The 17,789-nt window shown below is 34.0% G+C and overlaps 1 protein-coding gene across 8 annotated transcripts in view; it reads right to left on the bottom strand.

The window, feature by feature from the left end:
• Positions 1–17,789, bottom strand: part of rasgrp3 (RAS guanyl releasing protein 3 (calcium and DAG-regulated)) — an 83,458-nt gene that overhangs the window by 22,771 nt on the left and 42,898 nt on the right. For all 8 annotated transcript variants that reach the window (XR_012392774.1, XR_012392775.1, XR_012392776.1 and 5 more), the window contains 7 exon segments: positions 10,384–10,515; positions 7,578–7,725; positions 5,121–5,294; positions 3,852–3,968; positions 2,019–2,294; positions 1,833–1,913; positions 115–228 (listed from right to left, as the gene is read on the bottom strand). Coding sequence is in view for 5 of the 8 variants with exons in the window: in XM_073927357.1 (XP_073783458.1) it covers positions 115–228; positions 1,833–1,913; positions 2,019–2,294; positions 3,852–3,968; positions 5,121–5,294; positions 7,578–7,725; positions 10,384–10,515 (1,042 nt within the window). In the remaining 3 variants the exon portion in view is untranslated.

The following is a 17,789-nucleotide window of genomic DNA, read 5'->3' as shown; positions in this document are numbered from 1 at the left end:
TTATATTCAATTACTGAATGGAACTGCAAAGCAATTGGTGGCTTTTATAAATGTGACAAATTATGAAATGCAATGTAGACGAAGAGAAAGCATGAACTGTTATTGTATTCTTACATCCACAACTTTCCTAATGTGTTTGTTGACCACTGAGGGATCTGGTTTGGTGGTTACTCCAGAAGCCCAGTCCAGTGGAGCCAGAGGTTTGTTGGGTGTTGTGGGTGATGTGGGCTACAGAAAGAGAAAGATGTGTGATCAGTTTAGTCAAATCAATTAAATTCTACAAAACAAACCAGTTAATATGCTAAGGTTACATTAAAGCAGATTTAAAAAATGTTTGATGTAATAATCAGTATAAAAGTATCAGTATCAGTATATAAGGTTACAGTATCAATCGTATCATTAATTATATATATTTTATATTTTATATAAATTTTCTTAAAATAAAACCATGAAGAATCTCATTTATAACATAGAGTTCAATTATATATACAGCTAAATTCAGAAATATTAGCCCCACTGAATTATTATCCCCCTGCTTCTTTTTTTTCCCCCCAATTTCTGTTTAACGAAGCGAAGACTTTTTCAACACATTTCTAAACATAATAGTTTTAATAACGCATTTCTAATAACTGGTTTATTTTATCTTTGCCATGATGACAGTAAATAATATGTGACTAGTTATTTTTCCAGACACTTCTATACACCTTAAAGTGACATTTAAAGGCTTAACTAGGTTAATTAGGTTAACTAGGCAGGTTAGGGTGATTAGGCAAGTAATTGTATAACAATATTTTGTTCTGTAGACTATCGAAAAAAACAATTCTTAAAGGGACTTGTAATTTTGTCCTTAAAATGATGAAAAAAATGTGTAAAAATTTAAAACTGCTTTTATTCTTACCGAAACAAAACAAATAAGATTTTCTACAGAAGACAAAACATTATCAGACATACTGTGATTTTTTTTTTGCTCGGTTAAACAGAATTTGGGAAATATTAAAAAAACAAAACAAAGGGGGACTAATAATTTTGACTTCAACAATATATATATATACATATATGCATACAGACGCACACAAAAAGAATAGATTTTCACTTGATAGTGAAATGTATGTCCTAAAGGTGTTTTTAACAACTTGCCACACATCTGTCAACATCTAAAGAAATGTGTTTTATGGTTTCATTACCCTTTAAAATATCTGATTAATTCACATTTAATTGAAACATTCAATTTATTTTTTTTGGAGCTCAGTAATTAAACAAACAAACAAAAGTTTATGTAAAATTATAAATGACGATCTCTGTTTGAGAGATTCGCTCCACTCCAATCTCTTCTCTGATTGGTTGGTGGGCCAAATCAAAGGTTACCATGGGCCAACTTTGGCCCCGCGCCCTAGATTGGGCATCTCTGCTATAATAATACCATAATTTTAGATGTTTGATGCCTTAATTTTATTACACAAACTAAAACACACATGCAAACATTATTCAATATTTTGTCAAAAGGTAATATATATATTGTCAATAAAAGCTGCATTTTTAAATAATACAATAAAAAAGCTATATTGTAAAAGAACATTACAATTTAAAATAATTGTTTTCTGTTACAACTTCTGTAAAAGCAATGAAGCATTTCCAGCTTCATAAATCACATCTTTCTAATACTCTAATTTGGTCCCAAAACATTTTTTTTATTATTGAAAGCTGAACACAGACAGTTTTCATTTACCTGCTTTTTTATCAATACAAAAATTCAGAAAATTTTTTACATAAAATTTCAGAAATAAATATAATAATAATAATATCACAGTGTGTGAGCAAACCTATAGTCTTACCTGAGATTTAGGATTACGGGGTTCTCTGAGCAAGGACAGCTCGTAAATTTCATCTTCTGTGTAGTACAGATCCAAGGACAGCTTTACACAAACAGACATAACATTTAAATTGAAACCACTAATTTCACTAGTGCACAAATCTCCAGTAAATTGATTTTGGAGCCCAGATGGATGAGAAAGACTCACGTTGAGCAGGTAAATGAGGTCCATGTTGGGCTCCACCTGAGCTACAGCGCTCTGCAGAGACACCAGCTCGTTAAAGGTGAGAAAAAGCTGCTGCATCTTTGTGATGTTCACCTTCCCGTCCTCCACCCAGTCCGCAAACACCACATGTACAGCGATAAGGTCCTTCAGGTGAACACCTAGAATTGGGATCTTGAAGCCTTTGCTTTCACCAAAGGCTTTGCGGTAAGCACAGTAATTACCGTTGGACGAAACCAGCTCTGTCATTTCATTCCAGATCTGTCAATAGCAAGAGAAAATGACAGCTACTCAAATTATTCACCTCTCTCTGTTTTATGTTATACATATCACACGTCTGACCACTCGTTTTTTTATTTTATTTTATTGTTTAGGTAATTTCTCAAATACATAGGTCTAAAATTGTATTTGAAATAGTATAAACAACAACTTTTACTTCAATAAACATGTATTTTGCTGCTTTTTAATTGTTAGTAACCTTTATAACTATTAACTCGTTGCAAACTACAGGTTCATTGAAAAGTTTAGGTCTAAGATAGGAATAATTACTAATAGATACCAATAAACAGCCAATATGCTAGCAATATGCAAGTTAATAAGCGACCAGTTATTAGCATGAACTGGTCCTCAAACTACAATGTTGCCTATAAATGAGAACTAAACACCCCTAAATATTTTGCGTGACATATTACAACATATTAAACAAGTGACATCTGCACAATGCCTTTTCATACAACCAGCTCTAGTACTACTCTGGGTTATTTTTAAAATATTTTTCTGAAAATCTTTAAATATCTTATAACATTTTTCACTGATTAATGTGATGAACTCCCTCAGCAATGGGAGCTGGCTTTCAATGACAACTTGACTATAAAGAGACAAGGGAGTGAATATATGTACACTACCTGACAAAAGTCTTTCCATGCTTTAGTAACAACAAATAATAACTTGAGCAACTCAACTTCTAGTTGATCATTTGGTATCAGAAGTGGCTTATATGGAAGCCAAAAGTCTATAGATTACACTTATTTTAACCAAAATCAAATATGATCATGCCTTTTATTATTATTTAATTAGGACAGTAAGGTCTGACTTTGCTTAGACAAAAATCTTGTCACTTATCAGAAATGATGTACAGTATAGAATATAAAGGCATGGTGCAGTAAAAGAAGAATGAATACTGTGTATGACTCCTATGAGCTTGGAGGAGTGATGAGCTTACTGCAATGACTCAAATAACTTATTAATAAAGTCATCTGGAAAATGGCAAAGAAAGCGTTCTAGCAGAACTCCCAGAGTTCATCAAGATCCTTCGGATTCATCTTCAATGTCTCCTCTTTTATCTTACCCCAAACATGCTCAATAATATTCATATCTGGTGACTGGGCTGGTCAATCCTGGAGCACCTTGACCTACTATGCTTTCAGAACTTTGATGTGGAGGCTGTAGTATGAGAAGGAGCGCTATCCTACTTAAGAATTTACCCTCTCCTGCGGTTTGTAATGTAATGGGCAGCCCAAATGTACCTCAGGCTGTTGATTTTTCAAACCATGATTTTTCCTTCCCCAAACTTAACTGATTTCTGTGAGAATCTTGGGTCCATGCAGGTTCCAATAGGTTTGTGCAGTATTTGTGATGATTAAGATGCAGTTCGACAGATGATTCATCTGAAAAATCTGCCTTTGCCACATTTCCAAATGATCAACAAGAAGTCATGTTACTATTCTGCTCTAACAATTGGCATCGACGACAAGACTTTTGTCAGGTACTGTACTACTCTAAAAAAACGAAACAGCTGTTTTGCAGCGACTGTTGCACCTTAGTGACCTCTGGGCTGAGGTGTGAATGAGTTTCCTTCAGGCGGGAAATGGAGCTGTGACTCAGACCTCCAACCACAGCCATCAATGTGTTGAAGTTCTGCAGGTGGAGGAGTTTCTGAAAGAGGCACACAGAGAGAGGCAGGTTGTCAGACAAACAGACAGTCTGACGAGCACAAAGGGATAAACAGAAGGAAAGGAAACATTTCAAATGACACCATTACTTTGACACAATTCATTGTTTCTTAAGCATGCTAAATCGTCTTGATAAATTTGATCTCTGAAATCGCATGTAAGTATGACTTTAAAACAACTGAACAATGTTGTACTTTGAAAGTCATTGGCTGCCAATGTTTTTCCATATTTATTTTCTGACATCCTATCATTAAGGAAAAAAGTCAGAATATAACGCAGACGTAACGAGATCCGAATGTGCGAATATAAACCAACTTAACTCCAATCTTGCTTTATTGATCTACAGAAAAAGAGACTGATAGATTGACAGACAAACAGATATTTAAACTTATCAATGGATAAACAGACTTTTCAATAAACAGAAACACTAACAGATGGATGAATCAACAGATAGATAAATCGATCGGTCCATCAATTCACATGTGATCTAGGACTTTTCATTGGCAGTGTAATTGCACAAGTGCTGGCCGATCTCATAAAAGCAGAGCTCTGCTTTATTACTAGAGCTCCCGCAACTCGACAGCTCAACACTTAACATCTATTAGCTGACACGGATCATGCCCAGCAGGCCTTAAAACAGATACTAAAAGCACAGGCTTTGTACTGAAGGGATGCCTGGGTGCTCTTCACAATGGAGCAGTTTCATTCATCCCCGGTAGCATGAGAGCAGGCAGGCGGCTCCATCACACTCTTTTACTGGCACATATTAACATATCAAAGGGCCTGCAAATGTCATCTAGCTGCTTTCAGAATGCATTGACAGAAACTGGTTTGCTGGGTGAAGGGTCTAACATTTGCGTAATCAACGGTACAATTAGACAGCGTGTCGCTTCAGATATCCGGAAAGCATGCTTATTTTTCAGGATACTGGCCTTTTACCATACTTATCACTGGTTTTCATTTTCTGTTGTTGCATTTCTTGAGCGTTTCCTTTTATATTTAGTTTGTGTTTGATTTTAATTACTATGTATAAGGCTTCTGGAAATTTGTAATGCTTTTTAGAAAATAAACTTTGATTAGCAAGATCTAAATGTTTTGATTCTTGTCGGAAAAGAAGATAAATGCACGTTGTTACCTGTGCAACGTGGATGTATTTGGTGATGACCTCTGCTCTGTGCTGAGGGGTGAGTTTACTGAGAACCATCAGCTGAACCCACTGAGAGATGCCGTTAAACAGAGCAATGGAGCGCTCTAATGTAGGGTTATCTACCAGACAGCCGTGAATCACATAACTCTGGTAATCTGTGAACTGAGGAAATAAACATATAGAGACGATGTTATACTTAGGATTAAACAAAAACAAGCAGAATTGTTGACTTCAAAGATTAAACAAGTAAATGTAAGTGTAGCTTATTTGCGATATATCTTTAAATGATTGGAAGTTTTCAGTAAAACGGTCAGAAAGTGCAGCACAATGGCTCAGTGGTAAGCACTGTAGCCTCACAGCTGGTTCGATCACCGGCTGGGTCAGTTGGCGTTTTCGTGTGGAGTTTACATGTTCTTCTCATGTTGGTGTGGGATTCCTTTGGGTGCTCTGGTTTCCCCCACAGTTCAAACACATATGCAGAAGGTTAATTGAATAAGCTAAATTGAGTGTGTGTGTGTGTGTGTGTGTGTGTGTGTGTGTGTGTGTGTGTGTGTGTGTGTGTGTGTGTGTGTGCGTGCGTGCGTGTGAATGAGTGTGTATGGGTGTTTCCCAGCACTGGGTTGTGGCTGGAAGGGCATCTGCTGTGTAAAACATGAAATGAACATGAACTGAATAAGTTGGCAGTTCATTCCCTGTAGCAACCTCTGATAAATAAAGGTACTAAGCTGGAGGAAAATGAATGAATGAATGAATGAATAAATGAATGGTCAGAAAGTTTCATTCTAGTAAATCAGGAATTTATTTAGTGAGTTGAATAATCCTAAATAGTCCTATTTGTTTCTTATTTAATAATGGGATGTCTATTTAATTCTAGTTAATATGTTTTGATGGTTCAAGTAAATAACTATAAACACTGTGCCTCACTTAAATGATTCAGTTTAACCTTAAATCAATGGTCTCAAACTCAATTCCTAGAGGGCCGCAGCTCTGCATAGCTTAGCTTAAACCACCACCAACTCACACCAGTCTCTATTAGTCTTCTAAACTAATAGAACTGAAGAACATCTTCATCAGTTGGATCAGCTGTGTTTGATTAGGGTTGAAGCAAAAATGTGCAGAGCTGCGGCCTTCCAGGAATTGAGTTTAGACCATTGCCCTAAATGGTCCACTTTCATGCGTAGCTCTAAAAAAGACTGATTCATTCTAGTTATTTGTTTGCTTGGATGCTTAGTATAAATAAAGAGTATACTTTTTTTCTATAAACTTAGGACATTTATTCTTATCCTCCACATCTATGTTGTACAGGGTGCTGCAGGAATCCATTTTGAGACATAATGTTTTCCCTTTATATGCTTCCCTTGGTCCACATTAAAAAAAAAAAAAACAGTATATCATATCATTGTTATGCAGGTGATTCTCAGTTTTGATGTATTATTGAAATGTATATATTAGATTAAATGGATGTATAATAATAAAATGAGGATAAAACTGTGATTTTAGGTTGACCTGCACACTCATATCCAGCTTTCAACTACTCAACAACTATAATTAAACATATTAAAATCCAAATTCATTGACTTTGCCATAAACTGTCCACTGTGTAACTTCTGAAAATCAAATTCATTCAAGTAAATGGTTGGTTTTGGAAGCTTACTATAATTAAATGTATTAAAAACCCTGTTTACTAGTTCATTCAAGTGAATTAGTTCACATTAAATAGTCCAATGTCTCTCATACCTACAATAGCCTTATAAGTTTCAGTTAGCTCTACTGAATTCATTGAATGGTTAGTTTAAATAACAAATAAAAAGCAATTCGCTGATTCATTCTAGTGGACTGGTTCTCCATTCAGTGGTTCACATTCTCATTTGTAGTAATTCAATTCAATTTACTTTAAATAAACTGATTAAAAATCCAACTCATTGACTAGTTTTAGTGAACTGGTTTACCTTTAATGATCAAGTTTCTCTCATATGTACCTTCAGACAGTTCAATCTAATGATCTGGTTGTCTAATTTATTTAAAAATGGATATAGAAAAGTATTCACTGCTTCAAATATATGTTGTAAACTGATGTAAGAAAAATCTGATTGATTCAAATGTTGTGCTTTTCCAGAGCTTTCATCACAATAATTTTCCAAAGCTCAAAAGCTGATTTAGAAGGGAGGAACAGATAAAGGAAGGATGTTTGTTAACTAAAAAAACACTCGAGTGTTAGTGGTTAAGAATAACAATGCAGGTCGATGGAAAAAAAAGAGCAGCTCTGATAAGAGAACTAAAAGCGAGTTCTCATATGCATAGTCTTTTTTTCTTTTTATATCACAAAACAAACACACACACATACACACACACACATTATCATCACTGACGCAAGTCCTCCACAGCTGACGGCCTTCCCAAGTGAAAGAAACACTCTATTTTTCCATTTCCACCGTGCACACTAACCGATATCCTCCTGATGGACTTGTACTCTAAGAAAGTGAGATGTTCAGCCAACTCGATGGGTTCCAGATGATCAAACAGCAGTGACGCTTTGCCCTTCTTCACCTGCTTCTTTCGCTGAGTCAGTTTACGCATCCAGTCATACGAGGGGCTGAAGAGACAAACATGGATTAGGTATAATTCAATGTGGTGCCTTTTTGGTTAGTTTTAGTTCACCCAAATATGAAAATCATGTTATTTGTTTATTCTTTCTGACACCGTTCCATACACTTTAAACCTTCATTCATCTTTAGAAACCCAAATTAAGATATTTTAGGTAAATCTGAGAGCTAGCTCATTCTCCATGCACCAAAAAAATCCTCAAAACAGACCTTATTGGCTTCAATGGTTCAATCGGAATATTATCAAGCTACGAGAATACTTTTGTTTACACACAAAATCAAAAAATAATGACTGAAGGAATAGTTTCAACGGTTTCCTTTCCTCAATGTCAGTATAAGGTGCATGTTCAAAAGCACTGTGCACTGATATATATCCTGGATGCCCACACGTGACAACTTCTGTTTAAAATAGAGATAAAAATAAATAAGTAAATAAATAAATAAATAAATAAATAAAATAAAAATTATATAAAGCACAGGTGCATCAGAGGTAATATGTCCAAGGTTCGAGTGAGCGAGCGTGCGCCCTATACTGACATAGAGGAGAAGAAACTGTTGGATAAAGTTGAAATTTTTGTTTTGTGAGCGAACAAAAGCATTAAAGTAGATAATATTATAGTATTCTGATAATATTGTGATTAAACTAATGAATGCACTTTAAAACAATTTAAAGACAAAAAGTAAAGACAATTGTTATGATAGGACAATGGCTGAATAATGGCAATCCAAGTATAGCAATAACAAGAAAAGTCATGCATGCAATGGTCAAAAACAGGAGCATAAAGGTAATCCAAAATATCAAATCAAAACACAGGCTAATGGTCAGGCTAAGCGGCAAGGAATCCAAAAACGTCAAATAAGCAAAAAGTAGGGATGGTTGGCATGAAACTGATGTTTTGACACAGTATTGAGATCCCGAAGCGCAAGTCTTTTCGAAAAACACCAAGGTTACATGACTAAAGCGATTCAAAGCATCAGTTATTTAAGAAGTGTTTCGAGACCTGGCGAATCTGCGTTTGATTGACAGGTCGGAAAAAATCTCATTTAGCTAGTGGACTGTGCATGTACAAAGTAACTGTGCAACAAATGGCTACAAAAGTTTGAATACCAACTCTGAAAAATAATCTGAAATTATGATGATGTATTTTATTAAAGTTACTTTTTAATGACCAAAACAAGACTTATTTATTCACAAAGTTTTCATTTGGATGTCAGACCAATGTTAAAACGAAACACGTTACAAGAATGGAGCACTTAAAAACTAATATCTATAACTGCATCACCCTGGATACGAACCCATTATCTCGGCATGCTAGTCTGAAACTCTCACCACCTCACTAAATCACTTGAGGCCTCAACTCTACAATGTTAGGTTTACCACCAAAATTTGCTTAACTGTTTCTTTGCTGAAGCTTCCAGAGGAATACATAAAATGACCACTAGGTGTCACTGTGGAAATGGTTTTTTAAAAAGTTTCGAAGCAGCAACACATTTACTTCGACAGTTTTAGTGTTTCATGAAGCCTCACTTTGCCCATGACTAGCAAAAATGTCAAAACACTAGCATACTAGACAATAAAAAAAGTTTTGTAATGTTAGCAGAAAAACAAGACTCAGCAAAGTGTCTGTGAAAGCAAGTGGTATATTTAGTCCATGTAATCAGTAATCATGACTTTCAACTGTGTGGGTGTGTGTGTGTGTGTGTGTGTACAAATTATTGGCAGCTGTGGCAAGAGTTGATGACTGATGATTGCAAAGAGTTCTTGGAGTTGTAGTTCAGTAAAAATACCAGAAGTAATTTCCAGCAGAGAAAACACTGCTGGTGATCACAGCAACAGCAAATAATAATTTATGTTGCTTTAACTTATTTACATAAGTTAATCAGGTTTCAGATATACAAAGTTTAACTTAATATTTTAGTCAGTTTGATTAATGTAAGTTGACTAGAAAGTTCATTTGATTCAACTTAAACATTTAAGGCAGCAAGAATTTTCTTACAGTGTGAATATGTCTGTTTTGGGGAGGTTTTGAGGCATTATTTTGGACTTTAAAAGAGTCTGTACTATTGCTATCTATGAAGGATGAGGGAGCTTAAAAAAATCTTCATTTTTGCTCCAAAGATGAAGGAAATCTCAGAGATTTGAAAGCATGAGTAAGTAATAACATTTTCAGGTGAACTAACCCTTTACAATATTGTAAAATGTAACACTATTTACCCAGTATACAAATAACAAAATCTCTATACAAAGTCAGACTGTAGAGCACAAACACACATTTTGGTTTGAGCTCATTACCCAGATGTAACAAGACATCTGCCATTATCAAATAAGATAATCATGAAATAATCTCATGAATTCTGATGTGCAAATTTGAATGCCATTCAGTGTTAATGAGGCTAAACGACAGGTGCATAATGCTGTACAATCACTTCCACATAATGGGAATCAATGATTAAAACACATGCTCATTAGTGCCAAGTTATTATTTCACAAAAGGGCAACATTTGAATTTATAACAGAGTGTCTTCATTTCAATCTAAACGCTACTCTTCATCAAAAGCAAATAGGTCAATAGTAATAATGTCATATTCAATAAAGGGCATGCTGTGATGGGATACGCAGAGTGTTTGTGTGCTGTACCGACACTTACATTGTAGAAATGTCAAGTAGTTTAATGTGTTTGTCTCCACCAAGCTCAGCGGCTGCATCTCGAAACTCTTCTGTAAGACGGATCAGACCCAGATCCAGATCAAACTCTGCAGGGAATTCAGCAATCCAGTACCTACACAACATAGGTTTGAAAACTGTGAATTGTTATGAAATTTCATTACTGTGATTAAACAGTAGCACTTTAATTTTACAGTTTGTTTGGCATGAACATATTATGTAAACCAACTCATGATCTTTGTTTACACAAAAATAAAATTTACTCACTATTCACTGTTCCTTTTTTCTGTTGAACACAATACAAGTTATTTTTAGAATGTTCAAAACTGTTAACTATTGACTCCCATAGTAGAAAAACCAAATACTGTGGAAGTCAATGGTTACAGGTTTTCTATTAAAAAGCAAAACTTCTTTTATGTTCAACAGAAAAAAAAGAAACTCTAACAGATTTGTGACAAGTGAATAATCATATTTTCTTTTCAGTTTTGATTAAACTACACTTTTAACATTAAATGCAGCAAAGTTTGATTTAATCCAGCACTTTCTTGGAAAAGTACATGTTAAGTACACAAAAAGGGACTAAAATCTTTGCAGATTCACTTTTGTTTTTTTAAGATTACTGTCTGGATTTACTAAAAGCACACAGTGAATAATTATCACTATGACTATTTTACACATTTAAGGAATTCTCATTCCCCTTCCCAAGGAGGTCCCATAATATTAATATTAATAATAGACCCTTTTCATATTTCTAAACTTAGAGTGCAGTGAATGGGAGTCAACAATCATATTTGCTGAAATAATAATAAATTTAAAAAAAATGGTCTTTTCAAGACTTTCAGAAAAAGGAAATAAATTGTGTGAGACTGATGGAGGAGGATAATAACGAATAAAATTTACTCACAGCTGAATAGACGCTGCATTAGAAACACTTATCATTAGCAGTAAGTTGTTTTTTGTAATGTGGCGCAAAGATGATCAAATATATACATAAATGCATAGAAATGTTCATATGTTTTTTTTAAAACTAAATACTAAAAACTTTCAAGGATTAAGATTATATGACCGTTAAATGCATAATAACAGGCTTGTAAAAAGGGTCCACTATAATAATAATAGTAATAATAGTAATAATAGTAATAATAATAATAATAATAATAATAATAATAATAATAATAATAATAATAATAGTAATAATAATAATAATAATAATAATAATAAAATATGAAGTATAAACGTAAAGTTTAAAAATGTAAACAACATGATTTATAAATGTTTTGTGTCTTAACAGATTTTTAAAATGGAGTCTACAGTGTTGAGTGTTGGGGGTCTGTTCAAAAAGGAGATTTTATTTTTAGCAAAATCAAAATGATTCGAATCAAAAATGTTCAGATCAAAATGAACACACATTTTTAAAAGATAATTAAAATACCTCATTGGATTGGGATAAAAGAAATAAACAGTAAATTTATAACACTTAATCAAATTAATTAAATTAAAATAATGTAAATTAAATAGCAAAAAACAAAACAAAAGCAAAACAAAGTGATAATGACAAATTATTAAATAAATGACCCAAATTATTGATAAAAAATAAATAAATACATTCTAACAATGTAACCAAAAAGCATTTTAGACCTATTTATAACATTGATGCTCTTGGTCATTATTAAAAAATGATCTGCAACTTTTATGAGATTTTATGGGATTGTAATGTAATGTGTTTTGCTTTGTTTACTAATTCTGCCACAAAGTGTTTGACAGTGAACAAATGTTCTCCAAATTCAGATAACTTTCACATAGTATTTTAAATACTCCAAGCAGATTTTGTTGTCATGTACAAAACTTGTACATTTTCGAAAAAAAGACGCATTTTTGCCCAATTACATGATAAACATCAGTTTCCTGAGGCCGCGTGCAGTTCTGCTTGTTGTCAGGTAAGATGTGAAACTACAGCCTTGAGAAACTGTTGAAACGCAGCCTCGCAATACTTGTGGGGAACTGTAACCTTGAGCACAGTCTGTCTAAACCACAAACGCAAAACATAGTAACAGCTCAAAATGCTGCAAACATTGGTTCTGTAGAATTGTGTTTTTTAAATTCATTTAACCTTTACAAGAAAGCTGGTACAATGTTTGTTTCACTGCAAAAAAAAAAAAAAAAAAAAAAAAAAAAAAACATAGTTTGGATGGCATGAGACTGGTTTCACAAAGACATGGTTTCAACTGGTGCTGTGCCCTGAAAATGGGTTGCAGGTCTATTCTAGGTTACAGACAAAAAGGCAAAAAGGCAAAAAATAAAAATAAAAATAACTAACCATATAGTCACACAGGAAACATTACTATAGTAATTTACAGTAAATACTACAGTATTTTTGAACCATAGTGAAGAGTGTTACACTGCATATATTATAGTATTTACAACTAGTTTTTAATGAATGCTACAGTACAATGTACTAATGTACTGTAAATATAGTTAACTAATAAGCTGTAATAAATATTGTAGTATACTTTAGATTTTACCACAGCAAACTGTGGTGTATTATAGCATAATATATCCTTGAGTTGTAGAAAACTCCAGTATTGAGTCATTTGATTATATTAGTTTACTAGTACTTTACAATCAAAATATTAAGGTTTTTTAAACACCAAATATCATGTTAGAATAATTTCTCACCAATCATGTGACACTGAAGACTGAAGGAAATCTATTTTAAATGAGATTTTTTTTAAATTACATTTTACATTTTAAAAATTAAATTATAATATTTCTGTTGTTTTTAGTGTACTGATTATATAAATTAAGTCTTGTGAGTATATTAGATATTTCTTTTGGATGTTGAAGTACATTTACAATATTTAGATGAAAAGTTAATTCACTGACATGAATAATGTTTTAGTATAAAACTTCAATATAAGTCGGACAATTTGCTTCCATTTCCACATTTGGAGTGGCGGTCCTTCTGTTGATGTTAGATTTGATGGATTCAGCCATGGGTTGCCAGGTTTTGATTACAAAAATAGACCAATGGCTAATCAAAAGTATCCCAAAAGTAACCCAATTGCCATTCAAACTAACCCTAAAAAACCCAGTCCCAAACAAAAAATATGGTGTGTCCATACAAAAATTACATATTTAAAAAAAACCCCAGAGACACGGATCAAGAGTAGCCCAATTCCAGTTACTTGGCAACACTGCTTAAGCCACAACATTCCTAACTATGCCCTTTTTACTATGCTATGAGAGAATGATGGGCAAAACGAAAGCCCTGCCCCCTACTATAATATTTAATTTCAGGGGAAAATACATTCTAAAATAAAAGTGTCAGATACTTCTGGTTCATATGGACTTTAAAGTACACATAAAATTAAAACTAACCATGTTGTTAGCTCAAATTGCTAGTTTTGAAGTGAACAATTCATCTGTGCATGTGATTAAGAAAAGAAAATAACTTTGCCCTTGTAATCTAAAATTGAAATCTGAAAATGCACTTCCTGTTTGTTTTCAGTGAAATTCTTAGATTAAATCTTTCTGAGGTATGGGGGAAACTCTAGATAGGATACAGCTGCAGATACACACATAAATTTAGCATCAATTTTGTGACTGTAGAAAAATAATTAAGATTTTTAAATTACCGTCAGGGTTGTGTTACAACTCCTTTGATGTTAGTTTAGGGAAAAAAGAATAACATTTAGGTGTGGCAGTTTTACCATGTGATGGTGGAAGCAAGAAGAAAAATGTCAACTAAAGTGATTTAAGTTACAGAAGTAGAAACCATAATAAAATTCACAAATTTATACAAAATTAAGGTTTAGGGTAGGGGTAGATGTTAATAAAATACAATTTATTGGGTAATTTAATAAATAACTTCAAAAATACTCAATATAATTACTGTTTTAGGATAGAGGTTGGGGTGGGGGTAACTTAATAAATAATATAGATAATTCTCGTTAACTTCTGGCCGCAACCATATCTCATCTAGCATAAAACGGTATTGGGCATGGTTAACATACTTTACCACATCCCTTCAGCTATCATTTTGGACAGCGCTATGACAACAAACAGAAATGATGATGAGGAGGTGTCTGTTAGGTTCCAACAAAGACTCTAGAATACACAAGACATGTCACTCATAGTTTAAAATGGCTAAAAATGTTATAGTCAACATGGCGAATGAAGCCCCGCCTTTTAGTACAGCAGCCAATCAGCGATCGCTAAAGACTGATGATTCTCTGGGGAAAGGCTCAGACCAGATGTGAGTTTCTGCAAATTTTGTGTGATCTGAACATTTAGAAATTAAACTCATGAGAAAGTTGTTGTTTAATTTCATTGGTGATTCATAACATAAAATTTAATCGGAAGCTTGTCAAGCAATTTTGGAGAATGTTATGTTTCTCCATTCAAGCTGAATATCCGAGCAAAGCGCCAGAGAGGCATTTCAGAGATGGCCGTCGAGTGAAATGACTTGGCTTAAAGTGACTTTGGTTATAATAACTCTCCCGAACCATTTTCCCAATCTTCCTGAATAAAAAGCTTACTTTACTACATTCAATCAGCTATCATTAGAAAAAAACAAGCCAAACCAACTGTTTTCTTAAGAAACTGCATCACAATTTGAAAATATATATATATATATATATTCATGCAGACTTTAAAATGCACCATACACACAAAGAGCATAAAATCCACAAGAGGCAACACTCTAGTGCGATTTGGGAAACTAGATGCCGCAGCAACCATTTTGGATCGAAAATTCCAATAGAACAACAGCATATTATAAATCTGTAAAATAAACTATTAAAAGTGCTGATGATTGTGATAGTAAGTGTTGTTGTCTTTCAGGTTGCATCTCAGCTTTAATGTGCTTTTTAAATAAATAAATAAAAAACGAAGCAGCTTCTTGCCATTGCAACAGCAATGAGATCCAATAGACGGCCGATCACTTTTATTCCAGGGCTGTTGCTGGGCGCTGCTGTTGCAATGGAACATTCTATTGAGTGTCGCCTCTTGGTTATTCTAAGCTTTTTGGTACACATCTAAAACCAATACATTATTATGTAAATCAAAACAAAACAACTGTATTACTATAGTGCTTGTTTTCCTAGTGCAGTTCTACAAGATATAGCCATTTAAGCACACTTTCCCCATTCCTCAGCATCATGTGCACAGGTTTTGTTTATATGGGAAAAGACTTGATTTCCTGCGGACCAACCGAAACACATCAACAGCTTTAGCCAGTTAGATAAATCCAGTAAATATGAAGGCTAGATTAAAAATCAAGTAAGGTTACTTTTCCCCCAACAGGATGCAGGTCTACAAAACACAGACCTCCTTCAATTTGTAATGTTTTTGTTTTGGTGACTCTGACCGAGTCCCCGGAGAAAGGAACGGATGAAGTATATTTATATTTATGTCAGAAGCATGCCGTTTATCATTAATTATGTAAATGTTTTTGACTGCCGGACTCACTAAGGGCACAGAGACACAAAAACACATTCTTTTTCTTGCTTTTTTTTCCAGACACAAACATCAGATGCTGTGTGTGCCCAGAGTGAGTCAGAGTGACATCATGTAGTTTGGAGGTAACAACCCAAGGGTGTTTGCATTGTGAAAGCATGTATATTTATTAGACCAATGAGAGCACGGGTCAAAAGGTCACTGAGCATATGACTTTTACACAACATCTGAAAATTGACATTGACATTTAAATAGTGTTGGATGTAATTAGATACAAAGCACAGTAAGTTATTAAATGATAATCTACTGAAAAAGTAAAGTAAGATATTACTGTTCACTTTTAAGTCATTTAAATAGTTACTTATCATTACTTGTCTTAAATGCTATAAATAAAATGAGTAATTGTATATTTTCATTCATTAATTTTATTTTTTGGCTTAGTCCCTTTATTAATCAGGGGTCGCCACAGTGGAATGAACCACCAACTTATCAAGCATATGTTTTGCACAGCGGATGCTCTTCCAGCCACAACCCAACACTGGGAAAGACGCACGCATTCACACTTATACACTATGGCCAATTTAGCTTATTCAATTCACCAGTGCTCTTGTTTGCTGTGAGGCAATCGTGCAACCGACCTTGACGCACATTGTATAATTTGTTTTGCAGATATATTTGGCAATAACTTCAACTATTTTTCAATGAATAGTTTCACTTGTCAGACACATTCACTTACATATCTTTAAAAAAACAATGAATTAAGTACAAAAATAATGATAATATGTTTTGTGTAAACAATGTCATTGGTTTAAGCATTTAATGTTTTGATACAAATATCTTTTTTGCAGGGTAATTCTGTTTGTTAACTAAAGAATGTTAGATAGTTAAATTGCGTAAGTATCACATTTTAAAAGAATTATTTGAATTGAATTTGTTTAATTTATATTGTGCATCCACTTAGACGTATTAAGACTTAACTTCCTTTTAAAAAGCATATACACTCTATGCATCACATAATGATATGATGCATAACTGTGCTCCATGCAGGTGATTGGGCTTGATAGCTACCTGTAGGACACACGCCTCCTGTCTTAATGCACCAGACATTTTGTTAGAAATACTCATATGCTTTATATTTTTGTTTCTGTGTTTCTTTATATAGCTGCTACTTTCATTTCTAGCACTTCGTTTTAGCATTGATATTTATTATCTCTTTTTCAAATATATTTTGAACAGCATCTACACTAATTGTTTTCTTTGTTCTCTATTTCCACCTGGGGATACTCATCTCGAGGCCTCTAGAGCAGGGGTGTCCAAACTCGGTCCTGGAGGGCCAGAGTTCTGCAGAGTTTAGCTCCAACTTGTTTCAACACACCTGGCAGAATGTTTCTAGTATATTTAGTAAGAGCTTGATTTGCTGGTTCAGGTATGTTTGATTAGGGTTGGAGCTAAACTCTATAGGACACCGGTCCTCCAGGACTAAGTTTAGACACCCCTGTTCTAGAGATTGTGCAGCGCTATTGATGGGATACAAGATCTGTGAAGAGATGATGCCAACTGTCAAGGACCTCAAAGACAACACATTTGAAGAGATGATACCAACCATTGAGGACTTTGAGGACAACACATACAGTGCATGCGGAAAATATTCATATTGCTTCACTTTTTCCACATTTTTTTGTTACAGGCCTTATTCCAAAATAGAATAAGTCATTAATTTCCTCAAAATTCTACACACATTACCCCATAATGACATTGTGAAAAAAGACTTTTTTAAATTGTTGCAAATGTCTCTAAATAAAAAACCTAAAAAAAAAAATCACATGCACTTAAGTATTCACAGCCTTTGCTGAATACTTTCCTGATGCGCCTTTGCCAGCAATAACAGCCTCAAGTCTTTTTGAATATGTCACAAGCTTGGCACACCTGTCT

The sequence above is a fragment of the Danio rerio genome, chromosome 17 (assembly GCF_049306965.1).
Source record: "Danio rerio strain Tuebingen ecotype United States chromosome 17, GRCz12tu, whole genome shotgun sequence".
Lineage (NCBI taxonomy): Eukaryota > Metazoa > Chordata > Actinopteri > Cypriniformes > Danionidae > Danio > Danio rerio.
This window is presented reverse-complemented; position numbering and strand designations above follow the sequence as displayed.